Source organism: Stenella coeruleoalba (assembly GCF_951394435.1).
Source record: "Stenella coeruleoalba genome assembly, chromosome: 3".
Lineage (NCBI taxonomy): Eukaryota > Metazoa > Chordata > Mammalia > Artiodactyla > Delphinidae > Stenella > Stenella coeruleoalba.
Genome location: NC_137148.1, coordinates 60,042,362 through 60,070,031, shown reverse-complemented (window position 1 = coordinate 60,070,031; position 27,670 = coordinate 60,042,362). Strand labels below are relative to the sequence as shown.

At 39.2% G+C, this 27,670-nt stretch overlaps 1 protein-coding gene across 2 annotated transcripts in view; it reads right to left on the bottom strand.

The window, feature by feature from the left end:
* The window catches only part of IQGAP2 (IQ motif containing GTPase activating protein 2), a 285,569-nt gene that overhangs the window by 90,897 nt on the left and 167,002 nt on the right, over positions 1 to 27,670 (bottom strand). For both annotated transcript variants that reach the window (XM_079917126.1, XM_079917125.1), the window contains 7 exons: positions 25,143 to 25,210; positions 24,704 to 24,817; positions 23,950 to 24,128; positions 21,639 to 21,726; positions 9,967 to 10,130; positions 6,769 to 6,929; positions 1,532 to 1,656 (listed from right to left, as the gene is read on the bottom strand). In XM_079917126.1, coding sequence (XP_079773252.1) covers positions 1,532 to 1,656; positions 6,769 to 6,929; positions 9,967 to 10,130; positions 21,639 to 21,726; positions 23,950 to 24,128; positions 24,704 to 24,817; positions 25,143 to 25,210 — 899 coding nt within the window. The remainder of the gene's footprint in view (positions 1 to 1,531; positions 1,657 to 6,768; positions 6,930 to 9,966; positions 10,131 to 21,638; positions 21,727 to 23,949; positions 24,129 to 24,703; positions 24,818 to 25,142; positions 25,211 to 27,670) is intronic.

Here is a 27,670-nt window from a genome sequence, read left to right as displayed (position 1 = left end):
TTCAAGAACGTTCAACAAAAATACCCCGTTTTGACAAAACAACAAACCAAAACAGAGAGAAGTTAAATCTTTTATGTTAAGTCCCCCAAATTCTAGAAAGGAGATATTAGCCTCTAAAATGACTATTCTGGTTCTGGCATATATGCTTCACGCCGAGATGGTTAAAAGAAATGTGATAATGGCCGTGTGAAATGTCCCATGGAGAACAACTTAGTAGTACAGTTACCTAGGTAAATGCCACACAAAACCAAAGAGATTTTTGCTTAAAAATATTCACCTGCAAAAGACCACTTTCTTTCAAAGTTATACACATGATACTGTTTTTCTTTTCCTGGTAAAAGCAAAGGCTCTATCTGATAATCTGGGACAAAAAATGGCAGGTCCTTCCTCGTACCCCTCTGTCAATGTCAAGAATGAGAGTAAAACTGTACTGAGTACTGTTCAGTACTGAGAATTAACGCACCTTCACCTGTATAAGCAGGACATACATAAATCACCAAAGCAAACCTGGATTGTGCATGTTGTCCCAAAGAATAAGGGCAAAGTCAGAAAACAAAGATGGAACATGATTTTGTGTTTTGCCAACCCTTGAGTGGCAGAGCCAAAGCACCCAAACCATCGCTGGAGACTGAGAGTGGGGAGCTGGGGAGGATCAAGGAGGAGGCAGGACGGCAGGAAGCTGGGGACCTGAGCTTTGTAAGCGGACACACACACCAGGGTCGTCCCCCACGCCGCCCCCACTGACGATGTTGAACATCTGCTTAAATTCGTGCTTCCCTCGTAACTAACACCTGCCAAGAACTACCAGCTCCCAAGCTAACATTCCAGAAAAGAGGAAGTAGGTGATGTGTCAGCCATCTGAGGCAAGGATCCCCAAACGCCTCACTGAAAGAACACGCAGAGAGGCAGCAGAAAGTCGTGTGGTCCCAAAGCAGCAATTATACTCATTGCCTAAGTTACAGAGCTCCCCATTCATCACTCAGTTTTTGTAAGTAAGAGGCAGGACAGGGAAGCAAGCTGACATTCACGAAAGCATGTCTCAGCGCACATCTTCTTGGACTGTCCACTTTCATGCTCAGAGCTCCTAAGTTCTAGAAACACAGCAAATCACCAAGATTTGAGATCATAAAACAACAGTTAGACTGTGTTGCAAGTTCTTCTTAGGGCAGGAACATGTGTCATATTTCAGAAAAACACCCACGTACATGAAAGGTCAAAATAAAGTTGAGAGCTTGCTTAAAAAGCTGAGTTATTTACAGCAGTCATCTTTCAAGTACCAATAAATAGAAAGATATTAGGACTTGTATTTATGTACTTTTATTCTACCCTTTTATGTCTTATGTTTGCTTTGTAATGTTTATAATATGTTGGGACAGTAGTACGAAAATAACATTTACATATAAATACATACAGACTTGTTAGGGGAGAGTGTTCTCATAGGGCTCTAGGGCAGCCCTGATGTAGAGGACCATTTTGTCCAGCTACCTTATTCTCCCACTATAACTAGAGAAGGATACTGTTCCATACTTACGGTCATTTTCTTCTTGAATTTCAATATTAACCATATCAATACAATTCTGAATTTCATTCCAGCTTAAGCTATCTTGCCCTTGGGATAAGGCCTCCAGTTTAATGGAGAGTAGTGCATTTGCATAACTGTAGAAGAGAAAACAAGCATGATACTGATCAGAGACGTTCATTCTTTGTTCATGTTATGCATCTTACATTGGACACACATCTTTTTTTTTTTTTGCGGTACGCGGGCCTCTCACTGTTGTGGCCTCTCCCGTTGCGGAGCACAGGCTCCAGACGCGCAGTCTCAGCGGCCATGTCTCACGGGCCCAGCCGCTCCGCGGCATGTGGGATCCTCCCGGACCGGGGCACGAACCCGTGTCCCCTGCATCGGCAGGCGGACTCTCAACCACTGCGCCACCAGGGAAGCCCTGGACACGCATCTTAAGTTTGACACATGTGGCTCAATGTGATGTTATGAGGTTAGACCAACAGGATAAAGGCAAGTAAAATTGTCTTGTGCAGCTTTGCCAACATACACCAAGCTCACTTAGACTAAGGGTGTTTTTTTCCCTTAAAAATACTTTTAGGTAACAATGCTTTTTAATGAAAGTTCCTCAAATTCCAATCTTGCACTTAACTCAAGCAAAAAAACCTCAACGTTCTTAACTCTGTGAAATTACTTGCTTTTTTTAGTAACTATTTTACCTTCCCTTTGTATGTCTTAGTTCTGCTTAGTCTCCAGATGAGTATTATGGGATAAAATTCGGAATTACCACGGTTCCTAATCTTTCTATCAAGGGTCCCTTTTTTTTTTTTCTCGTTCATTCCCCAAATCCAAGCCTTGAGAGGCCTTTTTTTTTTTTTTTTTTAACTGTAACCCTAACACAGCTGGGTTACCTTGTGGCCTAATACTTCCAGTGACAAATCAAATAAAAAGCAAATGCTGTTCCCGAAATCTTGCTGAATAACACACATCTTCACTGCCTGTTTTCTTGAAGAGGTGGTGCCTCAGTTGACCCAGAACATCCTAGTTTCCTCTTCACCTGCCCGTTCCTCAGGCTTCAGCAGCCCCTCACCACCTCTCTCCTGGGTCCACTCACCGCCATTACATTCTCTCCCCTCATTCTGATCCCTGACCCTCCTCACTCTGTGCAGCCCTCTGGAAAATAGTTTGGCCAACACTCTGATTATTTTTCCTGTCTTGAGAAATTTTAGGAAAAACAGATGATCCACCTTGACATATTACTAAGAAACTTTCATTTTTCAATCATCAATTGCCCCATTTAAAAACTATAGAACCGGACTTCCCTGGTGGCACAGTGGTTAAGAATCCGCCTTCCAGTGCAGGGGACACGGGTTCAAGCCCTGGTCTGGGAAGATCCCACATGCCACAGAGCAACTAAGCCCGTGCGCCACAACTACTGAGCCTGCGCTCTAGAGCCTGTGAGCCACAACTACTGAACCCGCGTGCCACAACTACTGAAGCTCATGTGCCTAGAGCCTGTGCTCCGCAACAAGAGAAGCCACCGCAATGAGAAGCCTGCGTACCGCAACGAAGAGTAGCCCCCTCTCGCCGCAACTAGAGAAAGCCCGCGTGCAGCAACGAAGACCCAACGCAGCCAAAAATAAAATAAATTAAAAACAAAACAAAACAAAAAAACCCACTACAGAACCAATGTTACAACCATAAGCTAACATGAGTGAGCTATTCCAGCCCGAAGTATAGAAACTCAATAGTTTAATTTGCTTGTGCATCTTTACACCAGGGAAATAAAGAGCAATCCTCTATGTACATATTGATTCACTCTGCAGTATGACTTCTGAATAGACCCTACGGATTTGCTAACAGTAGAGGTTCCAAGACGTAAGATCACATTGAATCTATAATTGTTTTCTCATTGCGACAGATTTTCTCAAAGTTATGCCTGCTCCAAGATGACACTGAGGTGTCTTCTACTGAGTGTAGCTTGGGAGAGAAAAACATCATTCAGAATGGGAAGTGGGGGAGATGATTCATTCTCTGTGCCTGAACAAGGCATCACCAAACACAGGCTTGAAATTGTTTCAGTGTCCTGTGTGAGATTTTCATCTTATCAAGAGTTATAAACCTAAGAAAATACTCTTCTATACTTACTAGTAGCAATATATACTAAATAATACTGACCACAATGACAATACGGATAAATGGCAACTTGCACTCGTTAGCATCCCTTATAGACGGGGACCATTCGATAAGAAAGTGCAAAATCCTTACAGGCATTTCACGTCTGACATTTAATGATGACCCAATGGGAATAAAATGAAAAAGCTTAAGGATGAACACAGAAAAAAAACCCAAAACCCACAATCACCCATCATTTCTTCAGAAATGAACAAATACTAGCCAAAGGGAAAAATTTTATGAATAACACAACATAGTTCTATAGGCAGATGCAGAGTAGGTGTTTTTGTTGTGTGTGTTTGTTTTTGTGCTTTATAGATGAACAGAAAGGGGCCCGGCTAGGAAGAGTCCAACTTAGATATTTTTGGTTCCAAGGTTATATTCCTTTAACCACATCATGCTAGTTCTCAGAACAGATGACATTAGCTGGGGTGGGAGAAACATGCAAATAGTTCACGGAAGCACGCTCTATGGCAGGAAGGGCTTGGAAGCTCCAGTACTGTGCCAGGCGGAGACGGGTGATAGGCACCGCGTTCCTGGTGGTGAGAGGAGCATGCATAGGAGCAGATAAGCCAGAATGAACAGAGTGTTCAGATCCATCTCGGCTGAAGTGTAAAACACAAGGAGGGGTGTAGCTGGAGCAAAGGGCAGAACACCACGCTGAGGGTTAATTCAGATAAGAAGAGAGAACAATCCAATAGAGGAGCATTATAAACAGAGCTACATTTTAGAACAATTAATCTGGGAACACGGCATGCCTAGAACCAATGCCAACCCTATGTCACTCTCGTGAGAACTGGACAAAACAACCTTTCTGGGAAAACACAGCCCCAAGGGCAGAAGCCATGGTAAACTGGTAGAGACTTGGTCAGAATTCATCCAGGTAGCCCTGCCCAGCACCCGTGTACTATGAAGAAGTTGTACAACCATAAGGGAGAGGCCCAGTGTTCCTTAAACCTGAACACCTGCCAACTTGGGCTTCCAAGAACTGGGTTAAAAGCTGACATGGAAATTGAAATGTTGAGGCTGTGAAAAATCACTTGGGGCCATTGGAATGTTCAATACAAGAACCAAAGGGGGCCCTGGAATCTCATGTCGGTATTGGGTCACCCAGGTGACCCAGAAAGTGCTTAAATGAAACTTTTAAAAGATTATTTAAACAAACACAAATTTGAAAAGTGTTTCATACAGGATACTTGCACTCTGAAGCTGTATCTGTGGCCCCAGCTGAAAATCACAGGCATAAAACTGGTTCTCAAATGGGGTTGGGGACTATTTCCTTAATGGGTTATTTGTAAATTGGGATGGGGGGAAGAGAGGATTTTTGATAATCAAAATGGGTGATTTGGAGGGAGGGGGGTACTGTCACTTAGAGGGAAGTGGCCAGGGATGCTCCATATGTGTCTTGATAATTATTTTATCAACAAGCCTCATTAGACTATTAGGCTTCCTAAGGGAGTGACCAACTCTGCCGTCTCTAGCACTGAGAGAGCAGCAAAGCCTAGTTACATAAGAATGAATGAGAAGAGAAAAGACAGGGTAAGACCAATTTGGAGGTTATTACAAAAGCAAAGGTAAAATGTCTAAATGAGATGGTTGCTGGGAAAGGGAAACATCATGCAGAGGTATTGTGCACACCTATTGGCTTCTGCTGGGGAGAAAAGTGAGCAGACTATTCACAGCACAGGGGTGCCTCACAGAGGGTCAGAGGAAAACTCAAGTTAACTCGAGTTTCTAAGCTTGGAGGAGAGGATAGTGCCATTAGTATAAACAGTGGAGGTAGAAATAAATTACCTTGGAAATAAACTCTGAGGAGTTATAGGAATAGGTGGTCAAATTTAAGTAGCGTAAGAGCATCAGTTTTTCCAAGATGACTAACAACAAGGAAAAGCCACTGTTCTACTTTGGGGCCATTCTCTACATAGACAAGTGGTCAAACACCATTTAAAAAAAAGTCTAACGAGTCTTTTTAATTTTTCCTGTACAACTGTACGTGAGCCAAGAGAATTACCTATTTCAGCAGTTCCAGAACCAGTATCTTGACAACAGTGCTTTTGTCAAGATCTATGCAGACATCTCCCCCTGGTGGTCACAAGAATCCAAGATGGAAATTCACTCATTTTAACTTGGGCTTTTGTCTTAATCTCTAATGGGCTCCTTCTTCCCACCCCTTAATTTTCTCTCTAGATCTGCTATAGTGTTTTATAATTCTATCAACAATACTATCTAGTAGTTTATTTCAGGAACATGAAATAAAAGACACTAAGTTGAGATTGTTACCCACTGCCGTGATCCACTGTGGTCTCAGGATTCCTTTGGTTTAATCGTCAAAAGAATGTAGAGAATGGACTTGAGGACATGGGCAGGGGGAAGGGTAAACTGGGACGAAGTGAGAGAGTGGCATGGACATATATACACTGCCAAACGTAAAACAGATAGTTAGTGGGAAGCAGCTGCATAGCACAGGGAGATCAGCTCGCTGTTTCGTGACCACCTAGAGGGGTGGGATGCGGAGGGTGGAGGGAGACACAAGAGGCAGGGGATATGGGGTTATATGTATACATATAGCTGATTCACTTTGTTATACAGCAGAAAATAACACAATATTGTAAAGCAATTATACTCCAGTAAAGATGTTAAAAAAAAAAAAAAAAAGAATGGGGATTGGGGCCCAACTGCCCTACTTTTGGTCCACAAATCCAGATCCAGTTTCCTCATCAGTAAAACAAGAAAATTGGACTGGATGATTATTAAAGTTGTTTCCAACTCTTCTACATTCTGTCGTTTCCAAAAGAAGCCCAAGGGAAGGTATGCTTTCAACATGTATTTTTTGCCTATGAAATAATTTTTGCTAATGTCAAAGACAGTCAGTAACTGCCACAGGATCCTCCTTAGACTCTTTGTTCCCCTAAAAGGAATACGAAGTAGGATTTGAACATTAGGACTCTCAGAACAAAGTAGACTGGCTTTCAAGAAAATAAGCATGGGTATATGGATTGTTTCAGGAAGGAACAAGTCCTTCAAATTGGTAGAACAAATCTACCAAACACATATTTCTGCACTGAAAGGAGTTTTGGAAAATGTTCCCTTACCGTTCCACGTATGTCTCGTCCAGATTGTTGAAGCCCATTGTTGGGCTTCTGAGTTGATTCTGCACAGACACAAGATCGTTGCTCTCCAAGGCCTGGTTGAGTAAAGCTACAGCAGATAGCATTTCCACTGCGATCAAGAGCTCCTCATGGGCCAAGTAGTTCTGTTGGAAAACATATGGCAGTATAAATCCCCAAATCGACACAGCCCGTGTATGTGATGGGGGTTCAGAATGTACACTTCAAAGAATAAAGAAAAGTCAAAGATTGTGAGAACCCAGGACCCACAGGGCTCCCTGGCCACCTATCTTTCGTTGGCTTTAAAGAACACGTCAATGGCTTCTGGGTTTTCCTGAGATGATCATTTTGGGCACTGAGTTAATTACAGTCCTCAGTTATGATTCCACAGACATCTGCATTGCCATAGCTGATTCCTACTCGCAGCTATTATATCGGCTGCTAACAGGCTCAATCTTACCAAATAATGAAGCCACAGATTAGATAACGTTGTTACTGTCTGCAAGTGCAAGGTTAAGATATGAGTATAGCTAATGATTTTCAGTTTGAATTAAGGGTAAGGAGAAGGGGAGAATTTCACCTAAAGATGATAATCCCAGAAAAGTAAATCAAAGTCTTTAAGCCAAGGATATTGATTTTAATTCCAAAAAAAGTTAGTCTAAGTCACGTTTTTATAAATGGGTAGAAATTTTTAAACATACCCTAAGGTCTAGATATTTGAAGACATGTGAGGTAAATCTTAGTGAAAAGCAAGTAAGGATTGGGCTTACTTAAAAAGTACATCTCAGATTACAGAACACTTTCCCCCTTCAATGTTGTCTTCCTTTTAACCATTTTATACTGACTTGGCCCAACTTCAAAAGGGTTATTTCTTCCATCATACTGAAGGAACATAGAGGGAGCATGAAAACAAATTTTTAAAAACCCTGATGTCTATCTTTACATTTAGAATATTATATATTTCATATATGTAATGTTTATATTAAAATGCATTATAGCTGATTCTCCACAGAAATCTGTCAGCAAATTGATTTTAGACCAACAAAGCATAATTTTACGTTCCAAAGCAAATGGGAAGAAGGGTTTTTATAGGGAACATGTAAATTTTATCCAAATACCTTACATTAACTATGACTTTAACATATAAGGAAGGTATCAAATTACAGGTAAAGAGCAGAATGGAATCATTTGAGATTCACCACAACTATCTAAAGTGGTACACAGCCAAAAAGATAAGGACAAATAAAGAAAAAGGGGATGAATGTGCTAGAGTGTATAAGTAGCCTTGGGCTTCAAAGCTAGAGAAACAGGGACCATAATATCAAGAGAACCTACGTGCAGCTTAAGGAAATAACTTATTTTTCTTTTATTACAAAATACAGTTGACCGCTGAGCAACACCGGGGTTAGGAGCGCTGAACCTCCACGCAGTTCAAAATCTGCGTATAATTAATCCTCTATATACCTGTCCCTCTGTACCTGAGGTACTGCGTCCCTGGATTCAGCCAACTGCGTATCATTTGGTAATATAGTACTTACTATTGAAAAAGATCCACATATAAGTGGTATGCGCAGTTCCTACCCGTTTAAGGGTCAACTCTAGTATCTTTCTATTTATAGAATCATGTCTTACTAAGCAAGGATAAGAAAACAAACCTTACTACCCAAGCCCTTTAGTGACATACACTTCATTAATTTTTGTAAAATAAAGAATGCCACTTATTTTTTGTTTTTTTTTTAATTTTAATTTTTTGGGCTGCATTGGGTCTTTGTTGCTGCGCGCGGGCTTTCTCTAGTTGCGTTGAGCGGGGGTTACTCTTTGTTTCAGTGTGCGGGCTTCTCATTGCGGTGGCTTCTCTTATTGTGGATCATGGGCTCTAGGCGCACAGGCTTCAGCAGTTGCAGCATGTAAGCTCAGTAGTTGTGGCACGTGCGCCCTAGAGCACATGGGCTTCAGTAGTTGAGGCATGTGGGCTCAGTAGTTGTGGTTTATGAGCTCTAGAGTGCAGGCTCAGTAGCTGTGGCACACGGGCTTAGCTGCTCCGCGGCATGTGGGATCTTCCCAGACCAGGGATTGAACCCGTGTCTCCTGCACTGGCAGGCAGATTCTTAACAACTAAGCCACCTACTTTTATTAATTTTTAATTCATGCAAACATTTATAGAGATTTTCATTTTTTAATTATTTTTCTTTTCTTATCATAAAAAACAAGATAATGCTATATATTTCAATTTCATTTTTTCCACTTAACAGTAGGGTGTGCAATCTGTTATTAGTTAAACGTGGTTTATCTTCTATATAGATATAGAAGATATCTGTAGTATCTTCGCAGTACTATAGATAATACTGTGAAACATCCTGGTATACCTGTGAACTGCCTGTTTGTGCGTTTGGCTTCCTCCTCTTCTGTTTTTTTTTGGTGGAGCAGTACTGTTTTTGCTTTTCAGATTCATTGTCCTTCCATGTTTCCTTAGAAGTTTAATTATTTTTTACACTTAACCTTTCATACCGGCAATTTATTCTGTTATGTGTAGTGAGGTAATGTTTTCTTTCCCACATGGTTAAATACTTCTAAGGATTTCATTTGTTTCCCCATGTCTTTGAAATATTAGCTCTTTCATAATTGAAATTCTTGGTGCTGCTTCTAGTACTGTTCATTCTGTTGCATTGTTTGGCTTAATCCTGTACTAGTGCATATGCTCTTATTTACTGTGACCTTATATGATTATTACTGCTTAATACTGTTAGCATTGCAAGGAGCACACAATGACAAAAATCAAAGCCATGGTGCTAATGTTCTTGGTTGCAAATTTCTAGAAATGCAGATTCAGAGCTTATTTTTCTATATCAAAGAACATTAGATATTTAAAAATATTTCAATATAGTTATTAACTTATCCCAAGTTCTCCAAAAATCACACAGAGAATGAGAACAACTAGTTTTCAATGTGTATTTGTGTAGAGCCCTGCCTGCATTTCCCACCTATGCTCTCAGATTCTTTAAGGAGATGAAAAGCAGGAGTTAAAGAGGAAGGTGGCCATGGAATTGGTACAGGGAGGCCAATGAGACCAGGGATTGATACAAATTAAAGACACTACACTCCCACTCACCTTTCCTCAACAGCACTCCTCATTGCTAGGACTCAGAATTAACATCTCTGTACCTGGAGTCTCCTCTGACTTACCATAGCGTTCTGTTTCTGGAGGTTGAAAAGTTCATTCTGATACATTGCACCAGCAAAGGGATAAACAGTGGGCAGCTGGGCCTCTGGTTTCTGCAGTGCAAGCAGTGTGTATTCAGGGTCACCTTCCCGAATAACAGAGTTGATGTGGTCCACTGCAGCCAGCCCTGAGGGTAGAGTGACATTCTGTCAGAACCTGTGCCTTTCCCACTGCAGCCTGACCCAACCAGTCCATATATCCAAGTATTAGAACCTAAGTAGTTACTTTCCATGAACTCTGAAAAGCTGTCGTTGGATGGTAAGCAAAGCCTTGGAAATGGTAGCTTGTAATTGGAAGTCACTCTAATCCTTGCAGCTAGTCCCTAAAAGAACCTCAGCATTGATAGAGCTGGAGTTATGAGGTCATTCCTGCCTAGCATGACTTCCCTACAAAATCCTTCCTTTCAGGACCAGCTTTGGAACCATCTCTCCATGAAGCCTTCACAGTGCTCCAGTTCCTGAAGACTTCACACTTTGGGAACCCTGCAGTCATTGCTCTTTACGGCTCTTTGTGTGTAAGCACTGCCTCCCCAAGGAGATTAAAGACATGTGAAGACCAGAGAAGCAAGGACTTGCCCTATGGCTCTATCCTCCCTCTATATCAGCACCATGGGAAACCCACAGGAGGCACTCGGACACACTGCCGCTTGATATGGAATAGTTATTAGTTCTCCAAATATTAGTTCTCCAAATATGCTCTCATCTCTTGTGTTCTGTAAAGTGTGATTCTTAGGGAAAAATAATTTCAGATATGTTTTTAAAAATATTACAACCAGAATTCATATGATTACATAATTCTGTGTTAGCACGGTAGTCCCACGTGTTAGTATGGTTCTAAGAACCCCAGTGGATGCCTGAAACCATGGATAGTACCAAACCATTTATGTACTGTTTTTTTTTCTGTATATACATACCTGTGATAAAGTTTAATTTTTAAGTTAGGTAAAAAGATTAATAATAATAACTAATAATAAAAAGAATTGTAATAACATAAGTGGTCTCTCAAAATATCTTTTTTTTATTGAGGTATAGTTGACTTACAATATCATATTATTTATAGGTGTACAACATAGTGATTCAATATTTTTACAGATTATATACCATACAAAGTTATTATAATATTAACTATATTCCCTGTGCTGTACATTACATTCTTATGACTTCTTTATTTTATACTGGTAGTTTGTACCTCTTAGTCCCCTTTACCTATTTCTCCCATCCCATCCACCTCCCTTCTGGCAACAACTAGTTTGTTCTCTGTGTCTATGATTTTGTTTCTGTTTTATTTATTCATTTGTTTTGTTTTTTAGATTCCACACATACATGAAAACACATAGTATTTGTCTTTTTCGGTATGACTTATTTCACTTAGCATAATACACTCCAGGTCCACCATGTTGTCACAAATGGCAAGATTTCATTCTTTTTTTTTTTCTGGCTGAGTAATATTCTATTGTATATATATACACCACATCTTTATCCACTCATTTGTTGATGGATACTTAGGTTGCTTCCATGTCTTGGCTAGTTAAAATAATACTACAATAACATTGGGGTATATGTATCTTTTTGAATTAGTGTTTTCATTTTCTTTGTATAAATATCCAGGAGTGCAATTGTGTAGGTTCCATTTTTAATTCTTTGAGGAAACTCCATATTGGTTTCCATAGCAGCTGTGCCAATTTATATTTACCAACAGTGCACAGCGTTCCCTTTTCTCCACATCCTCACCACAACTTGTTATTTCTTGTTTTTTGATGATAGCCATTCTGACAGATGTGAGTTGATCCCTGATCATGGTTTTGATCTGCATTTCCCTTTTCATTAGTAATGTTGAGTATCTTTTCATGTACCTGTTGGTATCTGCACCTCTTCTCTGAAAAAATGTCTATTCAGGTCCTCTGCCCATTTTTAAATTAGATTGTTGTTTTCTGAGACTGAGTTGTATGAGTTCGTTATGTATTTTGGTATTATTCTTTTACTGGTCATCATTTGCAACTATGTTCTCCCATTCAGTAGAATGCCATTTCGTTTTGTTAATAGTTTCCTTTCCTGTGCCAAAGCTTTTAGTTTGATATGGTTCCATTTGTTTATTTTTGCTTTTGTTTCCCTTGTCTCAGGGGATAGATCCAAAAAAATATTGCTAAGGCCAATGTCAAAGAGCGTACTGCCTATGTTTTTTTCTAGAAGTTTCATGGTTTCAGGTCCTACATTTAAGTTTTAATCAATTTTGAATTAATTTTTGTATAAGGCATGAGAAAATGGCCTGGTTTCATCCTCTGACATGTAGCTGTCCGGTTTTCCCAACATCACTCTTTCTCTGTTGTATATTCTTGCCTCCTCTGTCATAGATTAATTGACCCTATGTATACGGGTTTATTTCTGGGTTCTCTATTCTGTCCCATTGATCTGTGTGTCTGTTTTTGTGCCAATACCGTACTGTTTTGATTATTATAGTAGTAGAGTTTGAAGCCAGGGAGGATGACACAGCTTCGTTGTTTTTCTCAAGATTGCTTTGGCAATTTGGGGTCTTTTGTAGGTCCATACAAACTTTAGTATTATTTTTTCTAGTTCAGTGAAAATGCCACGGGTATCCTGATAGGGATTGCATTGAATCTGTAGATTGCTTTGGGTAGAATGGACATTTTAACAATATTAATTCTTCCAATTCATGAGAATGAAATATATTCCCATTTATTTGTGCATTATTTCTTTCAGTAATGTCTTCTAGTTTACAGAGTACAGGTCTTTCACCTCCTTGGTTCAATTTATTCCTAGGTATTAGATTTTTTTGATACAACTGTAAATTGTTTTCTTGTTTTCTCTTTCTGATGGTTCATTAGTGTATAGAAATGCAACAGATTCTGTATATTAATGTTGTATCCTGCGACTTTATTGAATTCATGTATTAGTTCTAATGGTTTTTTGGTGGAGTCTTTAGAGTATTATATATGTAGAATCATTTCACCTGCAAATAGTGACAGTTTTACTTCTTCCCTTCCAATTTGGATGCCTTTTATGTCTTTTTCTTATCTGGTATTGTGGCTAGGGCTTCCAATACCATGTTGAATAAAAGTAGTGAGATGGGCATCCTTGTCTCGTTCCTGATCTTAGAGGAAAAGCTTTCAGCTTTTCAGCACTGAGTATGACCTTAGCTGTGGGTTTGTCGTAAATGGCCTTTATTATGTTGAGGTATGTTCCCTCCCCACCCATTTTGTTGAGAGATTTTGTCAAATGCTTTTTCTGCATATCATCGTGTGATTTTTAGTCTTCATTTTGTTAATTTGTATATCATGTTGATTGGTTTGTGCATACTGAACCATCCTCACATCCCTGGAATAAACTCCACTTGATCATCATGTATGATCCTTTTAATGTACTGATGAATTCAGTTTGCTAATATTTTGTTGAGGGTTTTTGCATCTATGTTCATCAGGAATACTGACCTGTAATCTTCTCTTTTTTTGCAGTGTCTTTGTCAGGTTTTGGTATCAGAGTAATGCTGCCCTCATAGAATGAATTTGTAGTGTTTCCTCCTCTTCGTTTGGAAAATTTGAGAAGGACAGGTATTAACTCTTCTTTAAATGTTCAGTAGAATTCACCTGTGAAGCTGTCTGATCCTGGACTTTTGTTTGTTGGGAGTTTTTTTTTTTTTTTTAAATTACTGACTCAATTGCATTACTAGTGATCAGTCTGTTCAGATTTTCTTTTTCTTCCTAATTCAGTCTTGGAAGATTTTATGTTCCTAGGAATTTATACATTTCTTCTGGGTTGTCCACTTTGGCTTATAATTCTCTGTAGTATTCTCTTATGATTCTTTGTATATCTGTGATATTGGTTGTAACTTCTCTTTTACTTCTAATTTTATTGATTTGGGTCTTTTTTTCTTGATTGAGTCTAAGGGTTTATTAATTTTGTTTATCTTTTGAAAAGAACAGTTCTTAGTTTCACTGATCTTTTCTACTGTTTTTGTTTTGTTTTGGTCTCTATTTCATTTATTTCTACTCTGATTGTTGTTATTTCTTTCCTTCTACTAACTTTGGGCTTTGTTTATTCTTCTTTTTCTAATTCCTTTAGGTGTAAACTTAGGTTGTTAATTTGAGATTTTTCTTTTTTCTTGAAATAGGCCTGTATTCCTATATACTTCACTCTTAGATCTGCTTTTGCTATGACCCATAAATTTTGGCAAGTTGTATTTCTATTTTCATTCATCTCAAGCTATTTTTTGATTTCCTTACTGACCCATTCTTTTTTTTAGTAGCATGTTGTTTAGTCTCCACATGTTTGTGTTTTTTCCAGTTTTCTTCCTGGAATTGATTTCTAGTTTTATACCATTATGGTCAGAAAAGATGCTTGATATAATTTCTATCCTCTTAAATTTGCTGAGACTTGCTTTGTGGCCTAGCATGTGATCTGTCCCGGAGAATGTTTCCTGTGCACTTGAAAAGAATGCATATTCTGCAGTTTTGGGATAGAATGTTCCGTAGGTATCTATTAAGTCCATCTGGTCTAATGAGTCATTTAAGGCCACTGTTTCCTTATTGATTTTTGGTCTAGATGTTCTGTCCATTGATGTATGTAGGGTGTTAAAGTTTCCTACTATTATTGTATTATTGTCAAGTTATCTCTTTATGTCTGTTAATATTTGCTTTACATATTTAGATGCTCCTATGTTAGATGTATATATGTTTAAATATTACATCCTCCTCTTGGATTGACCTCTTTATCATTATGTAACGTCCTTCCTTATCTCTTGTTATAATCTTTGTTTTAAAGTCTATTTTGTTTTACATTTGGCAGGGCATATATGTACATGCCACTCTCACTTTGTCCCAGATTACCCTTCCCCCTCCCTGTGTGGATAGGGAGGGTGGGAGGGAGGGAGACAAAAGAGGGAAGAGATATGAGGATATGTGTACATGTATAGCTGATACACTTTGTTATAAAGCAGAAACTAACACACCAGTGTAAAGCAATTATGCTCCAATAAAGATGTAAAATAAATAAATAAATAAAGTCTATTTTGTCTGATATGTGTATTGCTACCCCTGCTTTTTTTTTCCATTTCCAGTTGCACGGAATATCTTTTTCCTTCCCTTCACTTACAGCCTCTGTTGTCTTTATCTCTGAAGTGAGTCTCTTGTAGGCAGCAAATAGATGGGAATTTTTTTTTTTAAATCAATTCAGCCACCTTATGTCTTTTGATTGGGGTACTTAGTTCATTTACATTTAAAGTGATTATAGATAGGTATGTACTTATTGCCATTTTGTTATTTGTTTTCTGGTGGTTTCTGTAGTTCTTCTCTATTCTTTTCTTTTAAACTCTGTGGTTTGATGATTTTGTTTAGTGTTATGTTTGGGTTCCTTTCTCTTCTTTATCTTTTTTTTAATTTTTGGTTTGTGGTTACTATGAAGTTTATACACATACATATATATAGATCTCAACGTATCTCTAGCTCTAGTCATTTAAATTCAAATACACTGTAAAAGGTCTACATGTTTTACTCCCCCTCCACATTTTGTTTTTGATGTCATATTTTACAACTGTTTGTGTATCTCTTAATAACTTTTTGTAGCTATAGTTGATTTTATGACTTTTGCCTTTTAACCCTCAACTAGCTTTTTAAGTGGTTGATTCACTGCCTTTACCATATACACTTGTCCCTTGGTATCCATGGGAGAAGGTTCCAGGGCCTGCTGTGGATACAGAAATCTGCAGACACTCAAGTCCCATAGTCAGCCCTCTGTAACCACAGATCCACATCTGTGCATTCAACCAACCTCAGATCATGTAGTACTGAATGTACTTATTGAAAAAAAATTCATGTATAAGTTTAAACCTGTGTTGTTCAAGGGTCAAATGTCTTTGCCTTTACTAGTGAGATTTTTCCCTTCATGTATTTTCTTATTTCTTGTTATTGCCTTTGTTTGGTTTTGTTTTTGCTGGGTTTTTTGTTTTGTTCTGTTTTTTGTTTGTTTTGGTAAAGAAGATCCTTTAACATTTCTTGTGAGTTTAGTGGTGATGACCTCATTTAGTTTTTGTTTATTGGGGAAATTCTTTCTCTCTCCTTCATTTCTGAAGGATAACTTTGCCTGGTACAGTATTCTTGGCTGTAGGTTTTTGTTTGTTTTGTTTTTGTTTATGTTTTTCCTTTCAGCAGTTTAAATGTATCATGCAACTCCATTCTGGCCTGCAAAGTTTCTGCTGAAGTATCAGCTGGTAGCCTCATGGAGGTTCCCTCAAATGTGACTCTTTGTTTTCCCCTGTTGCCTTTAAAATTCTCTATCTTTAAATTTTGCCGTTTTAATGATGACATGTTTTGGTGTGGGTCTCTTTGGGTTCATTTTGTTTGGGACTCTCTGTGCTTCTTGGACCTGGATATGTTTCTTTTCCCAGGTTATGGAAGTTTTCAGCCATTATTTCATCAAACACATTTCCCCTTTCTTTCTCTTCTTCTAAACCCCTATAATGCTAATGTTAGTACACTTGATGTTGTCCCAAAGGTCCCTAAACAATTCCTTTTTTTTTTTTTTTGCGGTACGCGGGCCTCTCACTGTTGTGGCCTCTCCCGTTGCAGAGCACAGGCTCCGGACGCGCAGGCTCAGCGGCCACGGCTCACGGGCCCAGCCGCTCCGCGGCATGTGGGATCCTCCCGGACCGGGGCACGAACCCGTGTCCCCTGCATTGGCAGGCGGACTCCCAACCACTGCGCCACCAGGGAGGCCCACGATTCCTATTTTTAAAAACTTTGTCTTATGGATATTCTGATTGGGTGATTTCCACTATTCTGTCTTCCAGGATGCTTACGTGTTCTTCTGTATCACCTAATCTGCTGTTGATTCCCTTTAATGTATTTTTCATTTCAGTAATTATATTCTTCAGCTTGATTGGTTCTTTTTATACTTTCTAATTCTTTGTTGAAGCTTCACTGTGTTCCTCTATTTTTCTCCAAAGTTCAGTGAGCATTTTAATGACTGTTACTTTGAACTGTTTATCATAAAAGTTACTTATGTCCACTTCATTAGGGTTCTCCCACCCTGGAGGTTTTACCTTGTTCTTTCATTTGGAACATTTTCCTCATCTTCTTTGACTTTCTGTGTTTGTCTCTATGAATTAGGCAAAACAGGTACCTCTCCTGGTCTTCAAGGTGTGCCCTTATGTAGAAGTGCTTCTATGCAGTCTGTATATGTTGAAGCCAGAGTTAGATTAGGGGGCATGCTGGTGCAGCCTCGGTAGGCTGGACAGAACACCAGGCACTTTTCAATATGCTGTTTCTGTGCTGGCACTCAGACCGAGTAAGTATATGCATGAACCATTTAAGAGGGCGTCTGGGTTTCCAACAGCCCTCTGGCTCTCCTGGTAGTAAGCCCCACTGGTTTTCAAAAAGCAGTTAAGTAGGCTCATCTTCCTGGTGCTGGTCCCCAAGGCTGGAGTGCCCAGTGTGGGGCTTGAAGCCCTTGCTCATTAGGGAGGACCTCCATGTTTGTGACCTTCCTTTCCGCCTGTGGGTCACACACTGGGGGTATGGGCGCAGACTAGATCACTTCTCTTTCCCTCCTCCTTGTCTTGATGTGGTTTTTCCCTTATATCCTTTTTTTTTTTTTTTTCGGTACGCGGGCCTCTCACTGTTGTGGCCTCTCCCGTTGCGGAGCACAGGCTCTGGACGCGCAGGCTCAGCGGCCATGGCTCACGGGCCCAGCCGCTCCGCGGCATGTGGGATCTTCCCGGACCGGGGCACGAACCTGTGTCCCCTGCATCGGTAGGCGGACTCTCAACCACTGGGCCACCACCAGGGAAGCCCCCTTATATCCTTTTTTAAAAGATTTTATTTTATTGAACTATAACGGATTTACAATGTTGTGTTAGTTTCTGCTGTACAGCAAAGTGATTCAGTTATATATGTATGTATATATGTATACATACATATATATATTCTTTTTCATATTCTTTTCCATTACGGTTTATTACAGGATACTGAATATAGTTCCCTGTGTTATACAGTAGGACCTTGTTGTTTATCCATTTTTCCTTTATATCCTTAATTTTATAAAAGCTGTTCTGCTAGTCCTCAGGTCATTCTCAGAGAGAGTTGTCCTATATGTTGTTGTAGTCTTGGTGTGTCCTTGGCAGGAAGTGAGCTCAGGGTCTTCCTACTCTGCCTTCTTGATCCTGCCTACTCAAAATGTTTTATTGTACAAATTTAATGCCTTTTCCAACTTAACTAAGCACTTATCATACACAGTGGCCTTAACTTTTACAGTTGAAGGTCCACCAGCAAAATTAGCACAGATTTTTTTCCTTCTTCACAATGTCACAGAAGATTCGTTCTTACTGTAGATCTTAGCAACTTCACCATACAATTTTTTTCTTTCTTTATTGAGAACTTTCACCTTTTCACTTAAAGAAAGCACTTTATAGCTTCTCTGGCACATCTGAATTGCTAGTATCACTACTCTTGAGCTTTTGGGCCATTATTAAGTAAAATAAGGGTGACTTGAACACAAGCACTATGGTACTAGACAATCTGGTAACTGAGATGGCTACTAAGTGACTAAAGGGCAGGATATACTGGACAAAGTGATGATTCACATGCCAGGTGGAATGGTGCAAGATTTCATCATGCTACTCAGAACAGCATGTAACTTAAAAGTTATGAATTATTTCTGGAATTCTCCATTTAGTATTTTCAGACTGCAGTTGACTACAGGTAACTGAAATTGCAAAAAACGAAACTGTGGATAAGGGGGAGACTACCGTATCATTTAACCTTAAAAAAAAAAAAAAGGCCCCGATCACAGAAATGCCTTGGTTTACATCATCTGATCCAACCAGAAGCTCTGTGACGTCTCTACCAGTTATGATGTTCAGATTACAGAGACTCAAATTTTAGTGACCAAATGCAAGGTGCTTGGAACAGTAAATTCAGCATAGTTTCCAGAAAACAGAAATGGATTTGCTGACCAAATAGAAGAATGAGCGATGAACTCTGCCACCAGGCAATAGCAAACTGGACAGAACCAGCAGGATTTTGCCCTATTAAGAAGGCTTCAGGGTAGTAGAAATAACACAGACCCATAGATTTGTAGATCTTTTCAAGGATTAGTCTGTCTCCCTAATACATGACTAGACTACAGCTAAGATTATTCTAACCCTTTTTAACAGAGGACAATTTATCTTCTCTAACTATATTCACAAGGAGCTATGCTCAATAACTTTTCTACTGAGACACATCATTTAATAGCAGGAAATACAACTAATGCAACCTTTCATGCCACACCCCAGAAAATTTACACTTTTAGAATAAGTTAGAATAAGACCCTAAGGACCCAAACCCTTTTTTCTATTCTTAGAATTAGTATGATAAATGAAAGAATCCCAGAAAGGAAGGTCAGCGGTTGTTTGTCATGTTTGCTGCTCTGTTAAAGCTATCCAAGGCCTTGCAGTTGTGTCTCTGATTATTCTGAATAGGATCTTGCTTCACCTTTGAAAACTCTATTATATGAGTTTGGAAAACTGGATGGTAAAATATTACGAGAAAAATTATATCCTTTAAAACACTCTTAAGGAACCATTTCTTCTAAAAAAATAAAGTAAGCTTAACCACTCTTTTACACTCTGCATTTAACAAAATTTCAAGCCCTAATCTTGACAGAATATATATAGTGAATGAAATGCATGTACCAAACCCCAAAGTTAAATGATTGCAGTTCAAACAAACCTGAAGCCCCTGACAACAGATTTCGTGATATTACCATCGAAGTTTTCACTTCTGTCATTACCAAGGCTGCTACAAGTGTAGACACCTTAACATTTTAATATAATAAGCTCTATGGTTGGGGAAAAGCTCGTCAAGTAGTTACACTGACATATTTTAAAGCACACAATTGTCTCATTGTCATGTCACTGGCTAAAATATGCTTTAGAGGATTTTTTTCAAGACTATTTTTAGTATTACTGGACCATAAATTTTCCAATGGGGAGAGATCAAAACCTTCAGAATAATCATGTCCTAAGCATGTAAAGCCATTAAACACTGCAATGCCCTTCATATTTTAGCTGGTTATGCATTAGGGCAGATCATCCCATGACTCTTACTTAAAAGTGGAAAAAAAAAGTATAGTCTTTTTGGCATCAAATTTGTGGTCAGGAAATTATGTCATTTAGTAGAGTATTGAAACAGTTATATAAGGCATTTTATTTAACATGAAAAAGAAATCGATTTTAGTGGTTATAAACATTTCAAAAACAAAGGCTGGCACAAAGCTACGGAACCATTTCCCCACTAAGCTTATGAACCTCAGAGGTATTGCTCGCAATATTAGTTTCTTCCTGTAATTCATTTCTGCCAAGCATAATGAAATTCTCACTTTTCAAACAGAGCAGAAAGAGAAACTTGAAACTGTGCTTCATGTATCATCACCAACATGTTCAAAACTTAATAAGAATAAAAGAATAGGAACACACATCTCAAAACGTCGTGTTCCCTTAAAAAAAAGTTATCCTAGCGCTCTCCACAGTTGTAAATGGAGGTAAGTTCTCAAACCCACTCAGTTGTTAACTCCTAGACCTTTCTATCAATTTTCTCTGGGCCTCCTTGATCACTGTTTGAAGCCTTTAAAATATGTCTCTACCGGCAACTTAGGAGTGAACTCCTGGGTAACACCTATAGGTGTGCGTTTTCTTGAAGGTGGTAAGAGCCATAAAGAACATTCAAAGCTTATCTAGGAGGTTACGATGAGGGTTTAGGACTCCTGGAATTAGTGGACACCCCAGATTTAAACTTGGCAGATGGTTCAGATATTTTATTAAATTACATGGGCTAACTGGTGTTTGATGTATTTGTTTTTTGGGTATATACAGGTTATTTAGGTTGACCTAGGGGACATAAATGCCAAAGAGAATTCCTTACTGCCTCAAGTAAAAATAAATTTTATTACAGAGAGGAAAAAGACTAATAAAGAAATTAATGTATCTAAACTTGCATATACTTATTTTAATTACCCAAGTTTTCTGTTCTTTATAGCCACACAACTAGGTACCAAGGAGAGCTGTCCTGTGTGACTCCATAGAGTCTCAGGGATGCGGGATTCAAACCTGCCATCATGTGATTTATAGGCCTGTCAAGTCTTATTCACTTGCACCAAAGCTACAAAAGCTGTAAGAAAACAATTCTTACAAACTACAGACTACTGATTGGGAAGTAATAAAAAGCAGGGGTGTCAATAATAGCTTTTACGGTTCCAATCGAATGCCATAACATGATCATGGGCAAGGAATGACAATCCTTAACTCATAATCTTTACTAAATAACCTTTAAGATTAGCCCAATAAGGGACAGGTTCAAAATATGACATACACTGTACCTATGATGAAACAGGAAGGTACAGTCAAACTAGCTTCAAGATGCTTTGAGATACTTTGCATGGACTGGGGACAAGACAGCCAGGAAAGTTCCATGGAAAACTGGCAGATGGTAACACCAGAATTAAGAGCAACACTGACTGACTTTTAGTGGATTTTTCATCATATCAGGCATTTTTACAAGGATACAAGTTAAGAGTTTTGCTGAGATTTGGATAAGGAAAATTTGCATCTTCTAGAAGTATCCATTTCCTTCATATGATCCATTACTCACTGTTGACTTTATTGATATTGCCTTGGATTTCTGCTTGTGTCAGCAATTCTTCATACGCATCTCTTTCTTCTTCTGAAATACAGTTATTCTGCAAAACAAAGGCTTCATTGATTCCTGAAGTTAAATATTTCCAAAGCTCAATATTCAAAAGCAAAAACGTAAAGAGTGCTAAAAACCACTTGCTAATGTTCATGTGAACTCAATACAAGCATTTAAGAGTGCCTGATCTGTGCAGGACACTAGGGTTAGCTAAGCTGGCAAGGGTTACAAAGATGAACAACAGACCCAGTGACTCTCTGTAAAAGCCTAACTGTCTAATGTGCAAAACATTAGGTTGGACCACTTGATATTGCCATTTTTTTGTAGATCAAAACCAGATGATTATTGGCGATTTCATCTGATTCAGTCTAATAAAATCAAGAACACAAATAACAAATACACACAGCAGAACAAAATATATTCTAGGGAAGTACATACTTGGTTAGAAAGAAAACTTTAAGAAGAGACAACAGTTGAGGAGGGCCTGAAGAACAGAGTAATATTCAAGGCGGAGAGGAGAGAGCAGGATGTAGACAACAGGATTTGGTCACAAAGGTGGGAAACTTGGCATGTCGGGCTATAGCACAGAGTGTATGTCTAGGGTTAGCCCAAAAGATGGGGAGGTAGGTTGGGAATCCTGGAGCCTTTTAATGCCAACAGGAGGACCTGTACTTGCAGTAGGGAATCAGGGAAGGTTTCTGGTGGGATGACATCAGATCTGTAGCTAAAGATTAATTTTGCAACCTTAGCTCTGAGAGGGGGTGGCCTGGAGAATGATAGGAAGCAGTGGGGCCCATGGGGAAGGTGCTGAGACAGCCCTGAGACAAGGTCAGGAGGGGCAGGGCCGAGGCAAGGGAGGTGAAACTAGAAGGTAGGTGATGGAGGTCAGCCTGTCAAGAAAAGGCAGAAGACAGGGATGGATGGGACATGGGGGACATAAAAAGCAACAGTGTGGGAGTCATTCCAAAGGGAAGTCAGCAAGAGGCACGCACAGGAGAAAGGCAGGGTGAGGATGAGCACGCTTCTGATGTGGTGGGGGGCAAAGCCAGTGGGACACAGAGATGAAGGTATCTGGAGGAGCTTTAGTGGGGCCTGGTATCAAGCTGACAGCTGATTTCTTCAACAAGTGGATGAGCTCAATGGAGGAAGAACAGAGAGAGGAGTGATTCAATGACAGACTTGGAAGAATCCCTATATTTGGAGGGAGGAATAGGCAGAGACATTAAAAGATGCAGAAGAGAACCACAAGCATAGAAGGCAGGCGGGGCAGCGTGGGGCAAGTGTGCCAATGTTGGCAGAAGCCACCCACTGAGAAAAGGCTGGGACAAACGGGTTACTTTGGGTAATAGAGCTGAAGCTGATATGGCAAGAGTTGAAGGAGAGGAAAGTTGGCGAGGAAGTGGAATCTCGGAGTGCAACGTTTTTAATAAGACAGGAGGTGGGATATATGAAGTGAGGGTCAGTAGCCGGCTGCCTTGTCGAGGAGAGAAACCACTTCCTCAAATATGAGGGGAAACTATGGGGAAAATATGAGGAAAGCAGATTCAAAAACATCTTCTCTAAACTTCACCACACCCAATTATTAGCCTCTAGTAATAAATCTGAAGGTAAGTCGGCTAATACAAGGTTGGTGATATCCAACAAGGGAAGATCTTTATCTGCTGCTTCTACACCTTCTAGGTAAGTTTTCATCATGACCTTCCATCCTTATGACCTGTAATATTCATCATAAAAAGAAACCTAATTTCCTTATGGAGTGCATGGTCTTCTTTAACCCTTACATTTCACCCAAACCAATGGCCTGTGGCTAGAGAGACCACAGCCAGCAAATTTAAAAGTATCCCTTGCTGGGAGTTCCCTGCTGGCGCGGTGGTTAAGAATCTACCTGCCAATGCAGGGGACACGGGTTCGATCCCTGGTCTGGGAAGATCCCACATGCTGCGGAGCTACTGAGCCCGTGTGCCACAACAACTGAGCCCACGTGCCGCAACTACTGAAGTCCACGTGCTCTAGGGCCTGCGTGCTGCTACTACTAAAGCCCATGCTCCGCAACAAGAGAAGCCACTGCAATGAGAAGCCCGCGCACCGCAACAAAGAGTAGCCCCAACTTGTCACAACTAGAGAAAGCCCGCGTGCAGCAACAAAGACCCAACGCAGCCAAAAATAAATAAAATTAAAAAATAAAATCTCTTGTAACATTACAGCTTTTTCAAACTAGCAATGCATAACTATGCTTATTACTGTATTGATCACTCAGAATCTCATTGAATACCTTCAGCCTTGCATTTTCCTCTTTTCTCTTCTTGGCTTCCCAGAGTTCCTTCTGATATTCCTGTGCCAGGTTGTCATCCACTAAAGTCAAAACTGCATTTGGGTTTCTTAGTGTTATAATGGTCTGCTCGGTTATTCCTTTTTCGATAGCTTCATTAATGGCTATAACTGCAGCATGCACTGCAAAGTAAAGAGAAAAAAAGAACTTTATCAACAAAAGACAACATGGGCAGGTGTACTGGCCCTGCAGAACTTAAGCAGTTTTACTTTCTTTCTTGGGGTCCGATAAAGCATTCAAAAAAGAGACCTCAGACACATCACAGAGCATCCCTCTGACAACCTCCCCATCTGCCCATCTATCTTGGGTCCTTTCTCGGTGTCTGTTATGTAATGCCTATTCATTTATTCGACTTGCACTGAACGTCTAAAATGAATCAAGTACTATGGGTTGACATGGAAAGACTCACAGCAGTGAGTACCCTGCCACTGAAATTTAAGGACGTAGCAGAGAAATGTTCTGGAGAATGAAGACATTTCTCTAACGTCTTAAATCACATTACACAAGTGGATGTCTAGAGTCCAAAGTTAATTACTTGGTTATGTTCTGATGTGCTCAAACTAACCATCTATAATACATATAATAAAAAATTTTAGGGTGCTTATAATATCTTCTAAATATTCTATTTCTTATAACCAAAATCAAGAATAGGTTAAGTCTCACGTCATCGGCAAGTTTGAATTTTAAGTAGACTTACGTGCAGCTTCATCCACGGACAGTTCATTAGCCAGAATACCACCTATTTTGCTGAAAGATGGCATCTGTATTCCATATTTCTCAAGCTCCTTTCTCATATTACTGATTTCCTCCTCTGAAAAAGAACAACAATAAAAAAATCAATGAAAGCCACAGAGACGGAGGCAGGAATGAATATATTTGTGTTAAGAAATGTCTTCATCAAGAACATGGGGTCAGTTCTAAACAAGAAACTTAGGAAGAAACCAGCCTTGGTTTCTCATTTCACAAATGTGGGGAAACAGAAACCCTATAGAGTATAAACAAGATAAAAAGCAAGTTTTCTCCTCTGATCAATATAAGAAACAAAAAGGGAATCAATAATATCGAAATGAAAAAAATATTGCTACATTTTCTTAATAATCATATTGTAAAAAAATTATCAAGATAAGGAATAGTACCTGTGAAGTCTACTTTGCCCAACAAATCCTGGATCTGGGGTGCAATTCCTAGTTTGAACAGATACAAACTGAAAGAGAAACCATAAAACTGTCAGGAACTTTATCATGTAGATCTTAGAGCTAGAAATTACATAAATCTTAAGGGCTTTTTTAGTTGAGAAACACCGAAGAGATCATCTCATCTAATCCTTTCATCTTACAGATGAGGAAACTGAGTCCTGAGGTAACACAGTCCCTAGTGGGACCAGGACTAGAAGCCCAGTCAATGTCCCAAAGACTGGTCCTCTGTAGTACACAGCACTTCCACAGGACCAACTAACCTAATCACCCAGTTGTAGGGAGAAAAAGAAACACAATTAACACAAAACAGCAAGCAACAAACGCAGTAAACATTTCTTTGGATATTACCAACACATGATTTTCATTTGTTTAGAATATAGCTCAAATTATATTTTCCTTTTCATTCCTATATACGCCTCCAAGTACCATATAACCCTTGAGGAAACATTTGTCTTATACATTCTGAAACAGTAAGTAGAGTAGCAAGACTACTGGTGGATGGAATGATGTTAAAGACAAACCATGATGTGGATATATTAATAAATGGAAGATGCAGAGCAAAGCGTACACATTCTTTAAAAATTCAATAGGAAGCAATGATGGTCCCCAACCAGCCTATAATTAGACGAAAGAAGCTGGAGTCTGACATCTAAATTCTACCAAAGAAGATGAAAATATATGGTTATAGGACTTTTCACTTCATCACTGAGCCATAGTTTCTGATCCATATTTGTCTTAACCTTCCCAGCCCCCAAGATTAATTCTACAGCCCAACTAAAAAATTCTGTATTTACTTAATATCAGTTCTGACAGATTTATAACTTAGGAGATTTAATAAGAAGTTAGAATTACATATAACATATATGGGAAAATGAACGGAGAATGATTTTGACGGTTTGAAGTACTTCAAGACTCACTTCAGATGTTGATGTGAGATAGATCTTAGTTTATAAAATATAAAATTTCATTAAAGGAGCTGAAGATCAAGCCTTCTTAATGGGATGAAAACGCTTAAAATGAATGATTAATCAGTGTAAGCTGCATGCACTGAAATTAAATTTTTTGACCATCTGTAAAAAATAATCACTTAGAAAAGCAATATGTGATCAAAGCTAAAAATTAGTGATCCATGGTTAAAAAAATACATTAGGAAATCATCACCTGGAGTTAAACACTAAATATTTTGATATAAATCCTTTTAATGTTGTTTCTAGAAATATCTATTCCATATAGTACTCTATAATATGAATGTACTATAATTTACTTAACCAGTTGCTGAGCATTTAGATGGTCACTAATTATCCACTATAACAAATAATGTTGCAGTGAACCTACATATATAGATACACCTTTGTGCATATATCTTATTCATCACATAAATCCCTATAAACAAAACTGTCAAATTGAAAGGATATATGCACAAAGCTTTCAATATATTTTATCAAATTGTGTTCTTGGAAAGAGATTATACTCATTTATTCTCTGTGAGTAAAGGATTAACAAAACCCCTTTCCCTTCTGTAATAGAAGGTGACGTTTAACTTTCTAGCTCTGTTCCCCCAAGAACCCAATAAAGGTATACTGACAACCATGCTACCAGGCACCATGGCTTAGGAGAAAAACAACCTCTGACTGGGAAATTTCACCTTGACTCGAAGGAATCATAAATAGGCTTTATACATTTCAGGTGTTCCTAAGTTCAGTGACTCTTATAACTGGCACACTTCTCGCAGGAAACTTGGAAGCCACGCTATGGAGCTGTTGCAATAGATACTGGCTCCTGGGGACTGAGGCTTACAGCCAGGGAGCCTTCTGCAACTACCAATATGAGTCTCACTCCTTCTCACCCAAGTTATCACCTGGCGTACCAAAGAGAACAGCTTCTAGATGGCTGTGTGGACAACTACATGGGGTGTTGGGAAGCCTCCCACTGAAGAGCAAATACTTGATGCTGTCCTGCTGGCAGGTTGCATTTCCTGGCTGGCTCTATCCTTCTGAGCATCTGCTAACCAACATGACATAAGGCAGGCAGTCATGAGAGTCTGAATGTTTAATTGAACCTAAGACCCAGGTGATGGACATGGCCCCATTCTACCACCAATCCATGAAAACGCCATTTTCTGTGTCCCCTTAACAGCACCCGACTCTATCAATGAAAACCTTACCTATCGGTAGCCAAAAAATGTCATTTAATCTACATTACATTTTGTTCATTGTGAGGGTAAGCATTTTTCATTCTCGTATTTGGCCATTTCCATTTCTTCCAGGAAATGCATATTAATGAATTTTTGAATTTTCAAGCTTGTTTTCTGGGGGGATTTACCTTTCTCTGGTTTTCCCCTCTTTTCCCTCAAAACCACAACCAAAGGACAATGAACAAATGACATTTTAAACATATGGTAATTTTAATTTTACTACTAAATTCCAATATGATATCCATATCTTATTCACAAGGGAAAAACATATTAG